Below are 18,505 nucleotides of genomic sequence, written 5' to 3'. Positions count from 1 at the left end.
GCAGCACCATAAGCTCTAGAAGTTGGAAATTTCCCAGGGGCAGACTGACAACACATGGGGCCCTTTGCACAATAAAAGATTATGGGGCCCCCTTGTGCTCTGCCCATAAACAAGTCCCACCCACAAACCACATCCGCATAAACAAAAATTCTTGTGTCACAGAAATTATTTTGCCACACTGTTCTTAAAATAGTGGGCCAATTCACTAAAAGCTGACTTGCCGGGGAATTGGTAGAAGAGTTTCAAAATCTAGACTACTGTATTTTTCCGTGTATAAGACTATACTTTTTCTTAAAAATATTTACCTAAAAATGGAGGGGCGTCTTATATACAGGGGGCCGAGAGGAGAACCGCGGTTGCGAAACTGCCGATACCTCTGCAAACTAGCCTCACGAGTGAAACTTCCGATTGCAGAGACAAGCTAACAGGTTTCTTCCAATCATGAGCCTTATGTACCCGACGTCAGCTGATGCTGCGGGGAGCGTGTAGCCAGTGCCAAGATGCACCAGGGAGCAGTAATGTCGGAGCATTCTGAGCCCATAAAAATGTCAGAAAACAAAAAAAAGATACAGGTAAGCGGCTGTCTTACTCAGCAAAATTTAAACTGGATGTAATCAATTATGCAAAAGAGCATGGAAAATATTGATTTCTGAATTTTGGGTAAGAAAAGTGGGGGGCGTCCTATACATGGGGGTGTCTTTAGAGACAGAAAAATACGGTAATATAGGCAATTTGGAAAGTGAGCTAAATGGCAGAATGCATGGCAGACCTCAGACCAGCACCAATTGCAACAGGCCTCCAACCAGAATCAATAAATGACAAATTGGGCAGTTAGAATGACGCATACACAACAACATCTCCGGGATCAACCATCACACAGAGTCTGATCCCCGTGGGACGTCACCCACACAACACATTAATGGGCAGCTCCTGGAGGGTACTACCAGGGGCAGATGTGGAGGGTCTCAGTAGGACAGATAAGGATGGTCTCACCAGGGGCAAATGTGGAGTGTTTCAGCAGGGGCAAATAAGGAAGGTCTCACCAGGGGCAGATAAGGAGGGTCTTATCAGGGGCAAATAAGGAGGGTCTTATCAGAGGCATATGTGGAGGGTCTTAACAGGGGTAGATGCGGAGGGTCTCAGCAGGGCAAATGAGGAGGGTCTCACCAGGGGCAGATGTGGAGGTCTTAATAGGGGCAGATGCAGAGGGTCTAAGCAGGGATAGATGCGAGCACCATTCCTCCAGTCGGGGGGGGGGGGGGCCGGGACTGGATCTCAGTGGTGCCCCCCAGCCTTGGGCCCTTGTGCAGCCGCACCAGTAGTAGGTCTGCCCTCAGACTGTACAACCACCACACCAAGCGTGACACCACCATCTCCATGCTCTTTTCGGCTGTGTTGCTGCCAAACTAGTAGATGCTGCTGTGTTAAAGCGTCGACAGAAGTTTCTGGTGGGCCTGGAAGTTTCTGGTTCCCCCCAAACACTGCCATCGCCGCATTAACACAGTCGCATCTCCTAGTTTGGCAACTGTGTGGCTGAAAAGAGCATGGAGATGGTGCACACAGCCGCCTCTCCTTCCATGTGGGCTAGAAAGGGCAGCGGGGGCGGTGACATGAAAAATACCTGTTGATCTGCCAGAAATCCCGTGCTTCCATGCTTCCATAGGCGGCTCTCGACTTTGTGAGGCCTTAGGCAAAAATGAAACTTACACCCACAATTTAAAAAATGCAAACGGTAATTAAAAATAAACTGTGATCATCAGTGATGGTAGAGTGTGGCAGACGTCCAGTGGAGGGTCCCAGGGCATGTGCAAGGATTTTTGCCTACACTGGTTCCCCAATCCTTCCACACCCGGCACTCTCAGGTGGCTGCTTATGCAGCCTTATGCTAGTGCCAGCCCTGGACCCATGTCACACAGGAGGTGAGCTGATTAGTGTTGTCACCCGAGCACTCTAGTAAACAATCCCGTGTGATAGCAATTGGAGGTGACAGGTTCTCTTTTTTGGCCCCTGCACTGTGCTGGAACTCCTGTGACAGGTGAGAGGGGAAGAGCACAGCTCTCCCCTCTCACTGTATACAAGGAGCGGCAGGGTTACTTTTAACCCTGCCGCTCTGCTCACTGCATCTGCGGCCAGTGAGGAGACAGACTCAGCGGCGGAGCCCGGAGGATGGAGCCATGGAGGAGAGGGGTAAGTGTAGGGGGCAGGGGAGGGAGGCTGCAGACTTTTTACATGTGATCTCGGCGGCATTGCCGAGATCACTTGTAAACGAACAATCGGCTTCCCTCACTCTACATTTAGTCCTACTTGTGCAAAACAGGACTAAATGTAGAGAGGGTAACTTAACGCCCGGCGCCCGCAACTTCCTGACAAGGACACCGCTCCCGCCCCTCTGCGCCCCGCCGCCCCGAGGCCGGGCCTCGGTGGCCTTGTGGGGAATCCGGCCATGGAAAGAGGAGAGACAGCCAGGAGAGAGAGTGAGGAGAGACAGGCAAGAGAGAGAGAAACAGCCAGGAAAGAGAGCGAGGAGAGGCAGCCGCCAATAGAGAGTGAGGAAAGAAAATATATCGCATAATATCTCACATAAGTGTCATCTCTGCAGGTCAACTCCCAGTTTATCATCACCTCTATTGGGTCAGCTCACAGCTCACAGATGATGCTGATTCATGATCCGATGAGAAATATTTTCTAACATTCTAAACTCAATTGAAATCAGAATACATTGCAAAGAAATCCAGAGATGATGAGTGGGGTAGTCTGAGGTCAGGAAGGTGAAAAGTGAATGGATTGTCCTCTATCTGAACTCCAGTGAAATTAATTCCCTCCAACAGCCTCCACTAGTCCGTTTATTATTTTTAATTATGAATAATAATTTAAAAAATGCATTTGAATAAATACAGAAGCAGCTAGGATCTGCTGTAATTTGTAGCTCTGTATATATATCTATAGGGCTGCCGTGTTCTGTAGCGCTAAACAAAAACACAGTAGAACTATAGAAATATGAACATTGCTACAGACCATAGTGGCGATATAGTAATATGTACATTGCTACAGATTATAGTGATGATATAAGAATATGTACATTGCTGCAGAACCCAGAGGTGCTATAGTTCAATAAAACAGCAGTGCTATAGATATGGGTACAACGTTACAGAGCATGCTGGCACTATAGATATGTTACCGTATATACTCGAGTACTACAAAAAATGTGCTGAAAAACTCGGCTTATACTCGAGTATATACGGTACATAGAAAACGCTGCAGAACAAGATGATGCCATTTCTCGATCAACCTACTGCAGCGCTACAAAAATATGAACAAACAAAAATTATGAGATTATAACTCATGCTTGCTTTTAAGACGGTCTAATTGCGGTTAGTAATTTATATGCACATCTCATGTGGAAACAAAACCATATACTTATGTAAAAATTAACCATGCTAAACATTAAAAGATAACTTCTGATATATTTAGATTTTTCATAAGCATCTGACGCCGTACCACATAAACGCTTACTACACAAGCTGAGGTGTATGGGCATAGATGAAATGGTGTGTACATGGATAGAGAATTGGCTACATGAACATGTCCAGAGAGTATCGATAAATGGCTCCTTTTCAGATTGGGCTAGGGTCGCAAGTGGCATGCCACAGTGTTCTGTGCTATTAACGACATTGGGGAGGGCGTGAATAGCCATGTTTCTGTGTTTGCTGATGATACTAGATTCGGGAGGGTAATAGACACGGACTTAGGCTGTATAACATTTCAGGAGGAGGATAAAATAGGGGAGTGTGATTTTTATGTACAAGATGTTCAATGGTGATAGCAACATCAGCAATAAGCTTTTTACTGTAAACCAAATAACAAAGACTAGAGGCCACCACCTAAAACTGGTGGAGAAAAGATTTAAGCACAAGGGGCGTAGGGGCTTCTTCTCAGTTAGAACAGTTAGGGTCTGGAACTCGCTGCCACAAGCAGTGGTATCAACTGAGAGTGTTAAATCATTCAAAAAGCATTTGGACAATTTCCTCAGAGACCGTACCATTAAAAACAAGATCACACAGGGACCCAAACACATGCAGAATTACATACATACATACATACACTGTCTTTATTCGACCTTAAATACTATGTAATTATATGTAACTAACCTTTTTTTACCATAGTTCTCTTTAGGGTTACAGGAGGACATATACTAATGTTCTCCTGTGACCCAAAACTAAGCATATAGCGGGCTATTGCTCGTTACATGCTGACAGCACAGAGCCGCTGTGCCTGCCCCCCCCCCTGTCTGTTCCTCCAGTCAGTGCTAGGAAATAGAGGGAGGGGAGGGGGAATCCCTGCAGGGAGCGATAATTGACAGTCACCATTCTCTGCAGGGAGAAGTTCGGAAACTGAGCGATCAGCATTATGTGATCGCTCAATTCTCGATCATTAGAGCTGACGAGTGACAGCTTCAGTGTCACACCTCGGCTCTAATTATGGGGATGAATGTATTTCCCTGTGAACCATAATTCTCCTTTAAGGGCACATTGATACTATATGTTGCTTAACATGCTATCGTGTGTTAAGGCGCACTGTGCTAGGGCAGCCAATTCATTTTGGATGGGCTGGTAGAACTGACTGTTTTTGCTGAAGCAGAACACCACAAGCACAGCATTTTGCAGTTTGAAAGAAAGTTTAATTTGCTAGCATGTTTGGCTGTTACGAGGGAATAAACGTGCCATTAAATGCATTTTGCCACATATAACGCAACACATAAGATTGAGTGGGTCGTAAAAGTAAAAAAGCTATAATCCACACTAGTGGAGGTATCATGGGTCACATGAACAGATATGCTCCTGCTGCTATACACTGCATTAAGATTCCAATGATAAATATCCATGCAATGCAATGCTTTTTTTGCACCAATAGAATGGTGTTTGGATCTTTTTAACTTGCTGCTTTCTTGGCACATCCATAATTTATTTCTTAGTGAGTAATTACGGTGCTTCTCACATTAAAGTTTTTTTCTTTGTAAGTAATGCTAATATGTTTTCACTTTTGTCAAATTAACCCTGGGACTTTTTCCATTTGTGACCTAGCCTTTTACATTTTACTCTGTATTCAAAAAACAATTGAGAATAATTATCTGTAAAAAATAAAGCTGTTCACAACTACACCAATATTATCTTTGAAAGAAAATAAACTAAATAATGTAAGCCACAAACCTGTTACAAGTTCTCTAATTTCCAAATCTGTGGTTTTTCGGAGCAGCCGTACCAATGCTGGAATACCACCACAGTTTTTTAGTGCAATCTTGTTGTCATCATTTGCTTTACCATATACTAAGTTCCTAAGTGCCCCACAGGCACTTCGATGAACATCTGTCATTCGATGATCTAAAAGATCTACTAACAATTGAATCCCACCTTGTCTTCTTATCTGAAATGTACATTATTATAATCAATTATTAATCATGTGGGTTGTAAGATAAATAAATCAGCATTTCGTCTACAATGATATACAATGCATTTACAAAAATATAGTTTACATTGATTGTTTTTTTTTTTTTTTCTTACATTAATGGTGAACTTCAGTTGACAATATTTAGTACTAATCATTTATAACACAAAGCTAAGTGGGTTGCTTTTCAGTTATGACTTCCAGAAGTACTAGTGAATGTAGTGAATATAAAGAGGTTCTCAGGTGAAAAAAAATAGCATGTAATTATTGTAAAGAGGTGCCTTGTGCTTCTGTGTAAATGCCTTTCCTATTTTATTGGTCATCTCTTACCTCATTGTTAGAGGAGTTGCTCTACCTTTTTATAGTCTGTGGCACAATGGGAAATAAGGCAAGCTGTCAAGACCCTCCTGCCTAGCTTTAGATTTTAGCCTTGAGATGTTTGAAATGAGCACTGAGCCTGCGACACAGTTTAGTTGCTTACCATCCAATACAACTGGCAGACACAAGAATTGGTACTAAAACAGCATTCCATATTTCAACCATTTGTGCAGCAGGCTTATATGCTTTTCAATAAGTGTGGATCTAATAAAGTCAGGTGGCCAGGTTTTTGTCAACCACCCAGACTTTACAGCATTATGGGGAATAATGCTCCCCTGCACTCTGATAAGGTAATAACTTTGTTGAGGCAATAGGTGCCCTTTTGTTTTTGCTTATCTGTTTGACTAGAAGATGCACTGTTGCCCCCATGACATTTTTAAAAGTAGGCAAGTTGTCATTAAGAATTACCAAAGCAAGTATTGATTTAGCACTTTTTGATTCTCCTTGTATATTTGTATGCACAATATATCTGTATAAACTACTGAAAACCATACAGTTTTAGAATGTATGCATTCGTATTTTATGATTTGGATGATTCTTCCCTGATTGCACAAATCTGAACATATATTCAGAGAGGTAAAAAATGAGTAATCTGCTAAACCAATTTGATCATCCCTAGTTGTCATGCATAGAGCCTTGTGTCTGTTATTGAAATAGGTATTTATAAAACGTTTAGTAAATAACAGCAATCATTTACTGTATGAAAATATAGTTTACATTGAAAACCCCAGATTTGTACACTACTAAAATTACAAGTTGGTTTATTATATTGTTCTGCTTTTAATTTTTACTACTCTCCTTCAATGTAAATTACTTTTCTTCTTCAGTTAGTGGTGTGTCTAAATGAATGGCTTAGACATTTATCAGGCTTAATTTCTTTCAACACAGAAGCTAAAAGTGATCATACACATGCCAACATCTTACAGAAACCCTCCCTACCGACCACAGTGTCTGTAGTGCCTGATTCTCATGTCCTGATTCTTGTGTCTGAAATGTACAGTATGAAAGATTGATAAATATCATTGTGGTTGGTGGAGGTAAGGGGCCATCCATTAAGATGTCACACATCATTTTGTGCAAAAGTGAACCCTTGTCCTAACAATTCATCATCAAAGCAAGAGATGAGTGAAATCCTCCAATGCCGGTAAATGGTAGTGGTGCGGAAGTCTGTAAGATGAACCAGTGAGAGCTTCGGTGGACCAAGCAGTTTGACACTTCAGGAAGTGTTGGTTTCCCAGCAGTCTTTGAGGGATTAACGGAGCGGTGTTCAGTAGCATGTCCAGCAGGAAAAGCAAGTATTTATACTCTTCTTGTCACAGTTCAGCTGCAGACTTGCAGCTGAGCTGTTACTTATAGTTCTACAAGTGTATACATATCTCTTACCCCTGGTTCTGCAGGCATGCAGGGCTGTGCTGGTGCTTGTAGTCCTCCAGACATGTGCTCTGAACCTGACTCACTCTTGCACCTGTCTGCAAGCTTTAGGCGTCGGCTGACCTCTCCTGCTGTTTCTTATGCAGCTTCTCGGCCAATCAGTGCAGTCTGCTTGTGGCCAATCCTGTGGATCCTCCCTCTTCCTGTCTCTATTTAAACCCAGGGCAACGAACCCCACGCTGCCAGATCAACGATTTCCTAAGCTAGTTGCCGAGTCCCCCATTTGTGATTTACCCTGAATTCCTGGAAGTTTTCCTGTGTACCGAACCTTTGGGTTGTCCTTGGAAATTCCTGTCTACAGGCTGCCCTGTGCTTCCCTTTTCTCCTTGGAAATCCCTGTCTACAGCCTGCCCTGTGCTTCCCTTTTGTCCTTGGAAATCCCTGTCTACTGTCTGCCCCGTGCTTCGCGTTTGTCCTTGGAAATCTCTGACTACAGTCTACCCTTTGCTTCGCTTTTGTCCTTGGAAAATCCCTGTCTACTGGCTGCCCTGTGCTTCGCTTTTGTCCTTGGAAATCCCTGTCTACTGGCTGCCCTGTACTTCACTTTGTCCCTGTAGCCTGTCCCTAACCTTTGATTTGTACTGACTGTCAGTCACGGCTCCCTGCAGGGATTCCCCCCTTCCCTGCTCCGAACCTCCAGCGCTGACTGGAGAAACGGATGGGGGAGGTGGCAGGTACAGCTGGCTCTGCCTCTAGATAGGCTGAGTCAGTTGCCATTCACGCAGCTGGGTGGATCTCGACAGCATTGCTGTAGCTCGTGATGCACTGAGCTTTGGGTCACGGGAGGCACTAGTAGATGTCCTCCCGTGACCCTTAAGAGACCTATAGGGATAACACTTACACTTTAGTTCTTTTTTAAGTTCCTGTGGATTCGTATGAAGGAGCATTAAATCCAGGTAGGATAAATTGCAAAGACCCATCAATGTGTCTAGAAAATCTTCAAGACAAAAGAAAGATAGCAAATCGTTTCCATGGGATTGATGAATAAAGAAGAGTTGAATAAGATTGCATGCTGTATACTCTGGACAGTAATGGACATCCATTTATGAAATACCTGTTATATACAAAATCATCAAATGGACAAGAGAGGATCTTAAGAGACTGGCTTTGATGGAGTGATTCCAAATGTGTTATACTGGGTCACTTGCATGTCTTTTTCCCCAGACTACTACCTCGGGAAGGATGGAAGTGTTCTTTGTCAGGTAGAAGGCTTTAATCCCCCCCAGAACAAATGGCATTGGCTGTATATGAGCTTGCCAGAGCATGAATGTTCTGGTCAAAACACCAAAGCATTACTGGAGTTGTCGTACTCCACAGAAGTCCAAAGGTGGACATGGCATAGACTATGAAGTGCAAAGAAGTTTGGCAAGAGAAGCAGACAATTTTGCAGCTGTGTTAGAAAGGCTGCTTGATGTTATCTTATATTTTGCCCCACAGAATCTGGCTTTCAGAGGATCATTCCAAAAATTGGAAACAATAATAATGGTAACCTCTATAGAACTCCCTAAGTCTCCATTCACACCTAGGCACCAGTTTTTCCATGTGTAAAACATGCTTTTTTACGCACGTCTTTCCCTCACATGGTTTGCGCGTGTTTTGCAAATTTTTACGCGTGTTAGACGCACAGACAAAGATGCTCGTTTTATTGAGCAGATCAAAATGCATTGCTGTGAATGAGGAAACGTGCGCACAAAAGAGCACAAAACGCGCAAAGAAATGTGCAAAACTCTTGTGTCACGCATTTTAATGCGCTTCCATGGAAGTCTATGCGGCCAAACATGCTGTAATCTACCCGAAAGAAGCTCAAGTACCTTTTCCAGCTTGTGGCGTTTTACAACTTGCGACAAAAGTCTCGTGGGTGAACAGGGGCCATATAAATGAATGGGATTTAAAGTGTTGAGAGTTTTGTCACACTTAGATTTGGGCGTCAAAAGGTGTGAACAGGGACTTACTTGTTTCCAGATATGATAATGAACTCAGAGAGCAACTTAAGACAGGAAGTGGCTACCTGCACATTATTTATCATTGTGCACACAAAACGAAATTATCAATATATGTGGAAGACATGTTTTGAATGCTGTACATTCTGAAAGGCAATAATCAAGTTATTTATCTCTGTGATTTGAACAGAAGTAATTATTCTGTGATATGTACACAGCAATATTTTTTAATGGAAATGGTGCATTCAATAGAGGCTCCTGGAATTATTTGATTTCTTTGAAAAGACTGGTGAAGAAATTACCCAAGTGATGCTATCATGTCTGTATGAACACAGCATTGATGTCAAAGACTGTAGAGATCAAGGATATGATAATGAAGCCAACATGTCAAAAGGAATTAAAGGTGTAAGATCCATAATTCAACAGAAGTATCCATCAGCTTTGTTTTGTTTGTGTGCAGTTCACTCTTTGAATCTTGTTGATGTGCATGCAGCTTCAAGCTCCCCTTAAATGAAGACCTTCTTTGGCAGTGTAAATATACTTTATATTCTATTCAACAGCAGTCCGGACATGTATCACTTGTCCCTCCCTTTTAGATTGCAAGCCCTCAGGGGCAGGACCCTCCTTACCATCCTGTCTTGAATTGTATTGTGATTTTAATGTCTTCCTTATATTGTAAAGCTCTGTGCAAACTGTTGGCACTATATAAATCCTGTATAATAATAATAATAATAATAATAATAATAGATTAATAAGCCTTTTTTTTAATTTTCTATGGTGTGCTACCTACAGAGATGTGGTGCAACGGTGGGAGGTCGAATATTCCTGTCTTTTACTATATATGGGTTGGAGAGAGGAGTCCTGCAACTGTGTAAACAACCCTCCCTAATTTTAACAAGACACGATAACAGTAGAGGGGTTACTGTACTGCAGACATGGAGAAACAGTTGTTTCTGAGTTAGAGGATGCTCGGGTGAAAGGCTAGCCTACAGGCAGTCAGGCTGGCCTATGGCAGACAGGCTAACAATCCTTTACAACCATTGCCCCAAATGTGAGAAAGTCCTGTTCCCAAATTAATGTAACCCTATACTGCAACAGGTAAGGATGGGCAACTCCTAACTAAAAGTGTATTTCCACTTTCACAGCCAAATTGGGATAACACATAGCATAAGCTTTAAAAAAAAAAAATACTTCTTGCAGTTTAAATGGCTTTTTCTTGGGTTTGTGTTTCTTGGCTCCTTAAGGGTTACAATTTCTACTTGCTTCTCCTTGTTTTGTAATGTTAGGAGAGGTGAGGGGTTAAAGGATTGAAATCCTGGCTTCTGCATTCAAATGTTACGGAAGTTAATGAGAAGACACAATCCTCAGACTTCAGTCCTAAATCTGGTTACACATGCAGCGAATTTTGGCCAATTCAGCAGGAATCAGCCGAAATTCCCTGCATTGGTGACCCTATTCCTTCAGGAGAAGGCGATCATTAGATTGACTTTTGCCGAAGGAATATGTTGAAAAATCTTCCGTTGAACAGAGCTTGCAGCCAGTCAGCTCCAAGCTCCTTTGATGTTTCTGACAACGTATGCCGGCCACTGTCAGAACACAATAGCAGCAGCAGCGGATTTCTGCATCCATGCTGTTCATCGTGGATGGAGGAATCTGTTCTATTTATCATCCCGCAAGTTGAACGAAAAAAAAACAGACCTGTATATACCCTAGTTAAGTCTTTAGATCACTGTGAAGATGTTCAGAAGGTGTTCAGAAAAACCTGGATTCAGCCATGTTGCCTGCTACAACAAAAAATCTGTAAAAGTAAGAAATATTTTCTCAAAAATGATTTTTTGGTATTTTGTGTGATTAGGAACACATAGACATAAAGAGGTGTTTTCTAAAATGTGACTCTAAAAGTGGAAATACAATTTATGCTGCATACAGGCATACAATTTATGCTGCATGCATACAGGTTTGATTTTACATTTATTTATTTACCCTCTGGTTTTGCATTCTGCTTCTACTAACATGTGTAGATTTAGGTTTGAGCACGTACAATATATCAAGTGACTGTAATAATAAATTATGTTACTTACCTCTGCTTTAATTTTATTATCTCCAAAACACAGGTGCTGCAGATAGGCAGCTGCATTTGATTGAACAGAAGGGAACTGATGCTGCAACATCTGTATTACCTCTGGAAGTTCTGGATCTCGCCAGCCAAACTCCCTAAAAAGAATATAAATTCCATTATGTTGCAACATCCATTATGTATGTTATGTTTGCAAAAAGAACACACTATGAGATGACATTTTGAAAAACACCAAATAAATGTAATATTTTTTATGAGTGTTTTATAAATGACTAGTTTTGTGGTTTGTCCTTAGAATTGAGTTTGACATGCCTGTACTAGACTGTGGGATTATTGTGTCCTTGTAAATGGTTGAATAAATGAATGCTAATCAGTCAAAAGATGGAATTTTGATTAGATTATTTTAAAAAACAAAATAGCTTCTTGATGATTTTCTTGTTTTGTTGTTGTCCTTTTTGTACTAACACATAACTTACGCTTTTCTCAAAAACAGTATTAAGTAGATTCTCTACTTTTTCAGGCCCTTAGAAAGGGTAGAGATTTTTTAACTGAAAATCAGAATGTGATCTCACTAAGTCAATAATTACAATTGTTAGACATGCAACATTTTTTAGGAGGGAATGTATTTTTACAAAGTCACTGCCCTCAAATCAAACGCATAAAAAGACTCCCATGTGACCACAACCTCAAACTTTGTAACTATTTGTTTCTTGCACTTATGATAGCAAATTGTATTATCTTCCTTGATAAGAAATGTGTAGAAATTACTGGTACTATTTTGTTTCATAAACCTGTAAAACCTGAAACATATTTTATTTGGCATGTCTGTAATTACAATAACCTTCATTTGCTGTAATATGGTTAATCAGCATCTATGGCAATTTGTTGTACAGCTATGCATTTATTGTTTATCAAACAGTGGATTTTGTTGTATACTAGTGAGCAAAAACTCTGCAATTCCCATTTATCCTTAACACTCTATAACTTCCTTTTCACTTTAGATAATCCATGATGAAATGAACAAAGCTGTTCAAGAGAAAGGCTTAAGGAGTTCCAAGACAGTGCAATCTGCTAAAGCTGCCCATTACCTTCAGGCCCCAGTCACACTAAGCGACATACTTTTTGGAGCGGATCCGCGCAGCCGGGATAGCGCGACTTTCGGGGCGAAGTTCCAGCGGCGATCCAGCGACGGTAGCGCGACTTTTACCGTCGGGCTGCATTAAAAAATCAAAAAAACGTGCAAAGTCTGCTGAAAAAAGGGTCCTGTAGACCGCGACGGGTGACAAGGAGCTATACATGAAGACAGCTCCATTGAAAATCATTGGCCGGCTACTTCTCGCGAGTCTCTTACCTTCCTGCCACCTTCCATGGCGGCATGTCTCTCTGCAAACCCACCACCTTCAGAGGAGACCTTCAGGAGGTTGCAAAGAAAGTTTAACATGTTTGGTATAGTACTACTGTAGTTCTTTTCAGTTGTAGCGGAAAGGGTAGTGGAAAGGGTGCTATTAAATCTAGTGTTTATCAGATTGTATGTTGTCTGATACTAATTTGTAGTTTTGGTTCATGTGGTTTTCCCCCTAAACAATCCATCATTGCTTGCCATCTGTCTGCTGCCAGAGGTACTGCAGGGTGTGCTCTAGTGATAGAATAGAGCAACCAAAAGGATTGCTATGAGTGCATATCCCTCTCCAGCCAATCACTGTTGAACGATACATTAATATAACTGCACAGCGCTCAAAAAACTTCCTGTGAGGTGCGCACATAAAGTGCATATAAAAGTGCCTAAATATATAAAATTACATATAAAAAATATATACAACATATAAATGTGCAAAACCAGTGAAAAATATGGGACTGATAAAGATTAATCACACCATAAAAATTAATAAAAAACATATAATCAGTCCAAAATCTGGATCTGCACTGGATTGGTGTTTGGAAGGAGTCTTTCTTTCTTTCACTCAAAAGTTTTTCAATTTTCACTATAAAGAATTGGACTGTTTTTTGAACTGATTACCGTATTTTGCGGTCCATAAGACGCACCGGACCATGGGACGCAGGGAGGTCCGGCACGCCTTATGGAGCACTCAACAGACTGTAGCTTCTGGCACAGCTTCTATGACAGAAGCTGTGACAGAAGCTGCAGTTAGTGACCGCTGAGACAGGTGGCGCTGTGATTACAGCACCACGGTCTCAGTGATCACACAGAGCAGACGAAGAAAGTCCGTTCTTCGTCTGCTCTATGGTGATCTCGATCATCGCCGCTGCTCGGTTTCAATACAAGTGATCTCATTAGATCACTCGTATTAAACGAGCAGTGGCTCCTATTGCTGAATACGATCGCCGCCGCCGCCACTGCTCGGCTTTAATACGAGTGATCTCATTAGATCACTCGTATTAAACGAGCAGTGGCTCCTACTACTCGCCCGGCGCCCGAAACTGCATGTCTCGGGCGTCGGGATTCGCTCCATAAGACGCAGGCACATTTTCCCCCTCCTCTTGGGGGGAAAAAAGTGCGTCTTATGGAGCGAAAAATACGGTATATGTTTTCTATTAATTTTGATGGTGTGATTAATCTTTATCAGTCCCATATTTTTCACTCGTTTTGCACATTAATATGTTGTATAAATGTATCCCTAAACTAGAAGAATTTGAGCTGTCGTAACCCATAGCAACCGACCCTAGTACTCAAGGTGTGCAAGGTGTGCTGTGGTGCTGTGGAATAAAGTATTCAGTTTATTGTAGATCACTCCTTCAGAGCCACCGGTAGTGTTATCCTGTATTGGGATAGCGCTGACCGGGAAAGGGGACCGCTACACAGTAAAGAAAGACTTATTTGTGGCTTAGCAGCCTCATTATTCATACTAAGAAGCTTTCTTCCTCCTATGTTAAAGAACTGAACTCCGTGTTGTATGAAGTATTATGCTTACTCACATTGGTCCCACTTGGCCAGCACTATAATAGCCCCAGCTACTGCTCTTCAATGTCCTTTAATATTCCACTTAAAGTGGACCTTTACCCATATCTTTAAAATAACAACAACAAACACACCTTTAGAAATGTTTAGTTATGGCAATCTACAAACACATACTTCTAGATAATTACAAGCTTTGTATTCTTTGCATACCTTATTTCTCTTTTCTTTCCCAGTCTTCTGACAGTGGCCATGTTAACTAAGGGCAGAGTACAAGCTCTCCATTTACTTCCTTGAACTCTGGCACATGTGACTAGACATGTGACAAGGACATGTGACCATGCAGGTCATCTCAGGGGAGGAAAATTCCTTTCCCTGACATCTCATGAGATTACAGATGAGATTGCCCAGCAATGTTCTGCTGATGTAACCTTCCCAAGATGCAACGCTTTGGCATTTACATAATTTCTGCCAGAAGTGGACCAGGAAGTAGATGAACTCTATGTGTAAGTAAGTTGATTTTAAATCAGCATCCAGAGCTGCATACTGATGTTAAATTTAATAAAAGGGGGTAAAGGTCTGCTTTAATAAATGCCTCTAGAAATGGTTTGTGCCTACAGCAGAGTCATTTAGACCATAGACAAGCAGGTATACTGCAAAAACAATGGTAAACTAGGCTCACCACAGTAGCTTTTCTATAACAGAAAATATGTATACTGCTCACATTAAATGGCGTATCACAAGCTCCACTGCAAAATCCACAAGTGCTGGTCTGGCTCATTGCAAGTCACTCAGAAAATAAAATAAAACACTGCACTCTGGGTTGCAATTACTTTTTTTGTTTAGTAAATCACTTGCTGCTCTTTAATCAAGAAAGATTACTGTAGCCTGGAAAGCTTTTATTTATTTTTCTTTCTGACTTTCATACTGTCTCAATTTCATATTAATACAAAAATCTTGAAAATTTTAGATCCACAAGGTACACTTAGAGCTGTTTTATATGTTACATAATATTTAAGTAGGGCTGCGGAAATTACATTTAATTCTTTTGATCGGTACTCAACTCTCCGCCGGCTTCTGCGTCTCCTGTCGGAGATCCGGTGACGCTGGTGTCCGTGACGTCACCGGACTCCTCCCCCTTCCCTTCGTTAGCAATGGTACTTTACCGTTGTATCTGTAAGAATGTACGGGCGGCGCACGCGCCAGTGGGCGGGATCTGCCTCTGCACATAGGGCCTGACGGCGTCCTCATTGCCATGACAACGAACGGCAACGAAAGGCAGCTGGATCATGTAATGGTTTCCTATTGTGACGGGCTCTGTTCTCCTATTGTCCTCTCCCATTATGTAAGCAACTTGTTCTTTTATCTCTGTGGCGGTATTGTGTCTATATCTAGCATCTAACCGAAGGTACACATCTCATACTTATACTGATCTTGCTGAATGTGCCGGTCATTATTTATACTTCTATTTTTAAAGTGTTTTGCTGGGAATATTACGTCACTATGATGTCAGAGGGTGTGCTGATTGGTGGTTTATGCATCTGTATGTCTATTTATAGTAACAGTATGGATTGACCATAATATATAAAGTATGCACTTATATACACTATGCGTACAAGCTATAGAAAAGGCTATTTGTAAATTGATCATTTGGATATGAGCAATACCCCACATAAGAGTTTGTTTGATTTTTTTTTCAGATTGTATAAGAGGTTTGCCCAAGAAACTTGTTCTGCACAAGCGCCAGCCCAGGCATTGGCCTATACACATACAGCACAGCAATGAAGTAATAAAATGAACTAGGATCACACTAATCCAGCACGTTATTATTCTGAGTTGCCCCACTCAAGCGGCGGCCATATTGAGTGGGGCACGTGAGATTAATAACGTGCTGGATTAGTGTGATCCTAGTTCATTTTATTACTTCATGGCTGTGCTGTATGTGTATAGGCCAATGTAGTTGGATCTGTATGTGCGTTATAATTAATCGAAATTAATCGATTAATTGATTTTAAAAAAATTCGATTAATCGAACACGAAAATTTTAATCAGTAACAGCCCTATATTTAAGGTTGAATAAAGACACAAGTCCATCGAGTTCAACCTTTGTGAGTGTGTGTGTGTGTGTGTGTCTGTCTGTCAATGTGTGTTCCAGTCATTAAGAGCACCTGTACCCCTGTATGTTCTGGTCTCTGAGGAAGGTATCTAAATTATTTTTGAATGATTCAATACTCTCTGCTGATACCATTGTTTCTGGAAGAGAATTCCAAAATGTAACCGCTCTAACAGAAAAGAAGCCCCTACATCCCTTGTGGATAGATCTTTTTTTCTAAAATTTTAGGTGGTGGCCTCTAGTCTTCTTTAGGGAGTTTACAGTAAAAAGTTTATTACTAATATTAGTATCACTATTAAACAATTTGTACATCAAAATCATGTCCCCTCTTAATCGCCTCACTTCTAGAGTGAACACATTTAAATTTAGCAATCTTGTCTCATAGCTTTGGTCCACCAGCCCCTAAATTAGTTTTGCTGCCCTTCGCTGTACCCTTTCCAGCTCCAGGACATCCTTTCTGTGAATTGGTGACCAAAATTGAACCGCATACTCAAGATAAGGCTGAACCAGTGATCTATAAAGTGGCAAAATTATTGTTTTCTCTCTATAGTACATACCCTTTTTAATGAATGACAGTAAATTACATGCTTGGGTAGGGGCGGACTGACAACACATGGGGCCCCCAGGCAATACAAGATTATTGGGCCCCCTTGTGCTCCACCCACATACAAGCCCCGCCTGCATATAGCTATTACCACTGGACACGAACAGCACATAGCTGAAGTTCGAATCCCAAATTATCGGATGTCCGAAATATCAGACGCTGCGGTTTGAAATCTAAGGAGTGCCGGGAGAGTGGAACCGAGCGAGCAAGGGGCTCGTTACAAACATGCAGTGGCCAAATTGGCCGCCGGCGTGTTCTGTGCATTTTGGAGTATATCTTGGTATACACCAAGATGGCAGCACCATCTTGATATATACTAAGATAGTGATGGCAAACGTTTTTGAACCCGAGTGCTCAAACTACAATTCAAAATCAATTTATTTATGTCAAAGTGCCAACACTGAAAATAACTTTAGCATTACGTTGCAGTTTGGGCGCTCGGGTTTAAAAAATGTTCAGCATCACTGCTTAGGCAAAATAGGGAAACACACATATTCAAATATTTATACACTCATTAAAACACACGCATAACACACGCTTTAAAACACACACATAGCACATGCATTAAAACACACATAACACACAAATCACACCCTCATTAACCACTTGCTGTCCGGAGCAATTTCTTACATTTGCACACACATGATAAAATCAGAATTTTCGGCTAGAAAACAGCTTCAGACCCCCAAACAATTATATATTTTCTGAAAGCAGAGGCCTTGTAGAATAAAAAGATGCTAGTTGCAATTTTTTATGTTGCACGGTATTTGCGCAAATGTTTATCAAACAAGTATTTTTAGGATAAAATACACTAAAATTAAATTTAGTGCACAGAAACAAAATATAATGCCAAACTGTTTGGTAAAATATAAAAGACGGGGTCACGCCAGGTAAATAGATACCAAACATGTCAAGCCTTAAAATTGCGTGCGTCCGTGAAGCCGCAAAAAACTACAATAACCAAAATTTCACATAGGATACGCTTTAAATTATTTTACGGCTCATCAGTTTAGTGCTATCAGTGATTGATGGGCCTATAATTATTGCTCTCACTCCGACGCTCGCGACGATACACAACATGTGTGGCACAATTTTTGTTTTTGCAAGTAGGTGCTTCTTGGTATAACCACTTCCAGCGGATGACGTACATTTATGTGAACCCGTTGGAAGTGGTTAAAAAAAAAACACAAACGTAATCAAAATGCACACATCACACACATATTAAAAAACACACACATAGCTTAATTTAAAAAAACAACACACTTATTAAAAAACACACACAATAAAACACATCACACACCACTATTAACAATAAAAATAAATAAATAAAAATGTCCCCCTCTCCTGCTTACCTGTTTTGCAGGAAGGGAGGCTGCATCCCAGTGGTCCACTGTGGGGAATGGGGACTATCCTGTTGGTCCAGTGGAGGACCAGTTTGGCAATATATTAAATGTGATCTGGGCACTTGCCAGGTTTAAAGATGGCCGACGTTACTCACGGTGGCCATCTTTAAAAATGTAATGTGCAGTGGAGATTGGGGGGGCACCGGAGGCCCCCAGGTGTGGATCTGGAGTGTGCGGGCCCTGGCAACTGGCACACAAGGGCA

General features: G+C 41.4%; 1 protein-coding gene across 1 annotated transcript in view; it reads right to left on the bottom strand.

Annotated features, from left to right (window-relative positions):
• LOC108799244 (catenin delta-2-like) overlaps positions 1 to 18,505 on the bottom strand; it is a 292,772-nt gene that overhangs the window by 65,264 nt on the left and 209,003 nt on the right. The window contains exons 7-8 of the mRNA XM_018571079.1: positions 11,273 to 11,405; positions 5,208 to 5,421 (exon numbers count right to left, since the gene is read on the bottom strand). Coding sequence (XP_018426581.1) covers positions 5,208 to 5,421; positions 11,273 to 11,405 — 347 coding nt within the window. The remainder of the gene's footprint in view (positions 1 to 5,207; positions 5,422 to 11,272; positions 11,406 to 18,505) is intronic.

The sequence above is a fragment of the Nanorana parkeri genome, unplaced genomic scaffold, assembly GCF_000935625.1.
Source record: "Nanorana parkeri isolate BGI_ZX_2015 unplaced genomic scaffold, ASM93562v1 scaffold1668, whole genome shotgun sequence".
In the NCBI taxonomy this organism is placed as follows: Eukaryota; Metazoa; Chordata; class Amphibia; order Anura; family Dicroglossidae; genus Nanorana; species Nanorana parkeri.
Note: the sequence above shows the minus strand (reverse complement) of the source record. Positions and strands in the feature narration are given on the sequence as shown.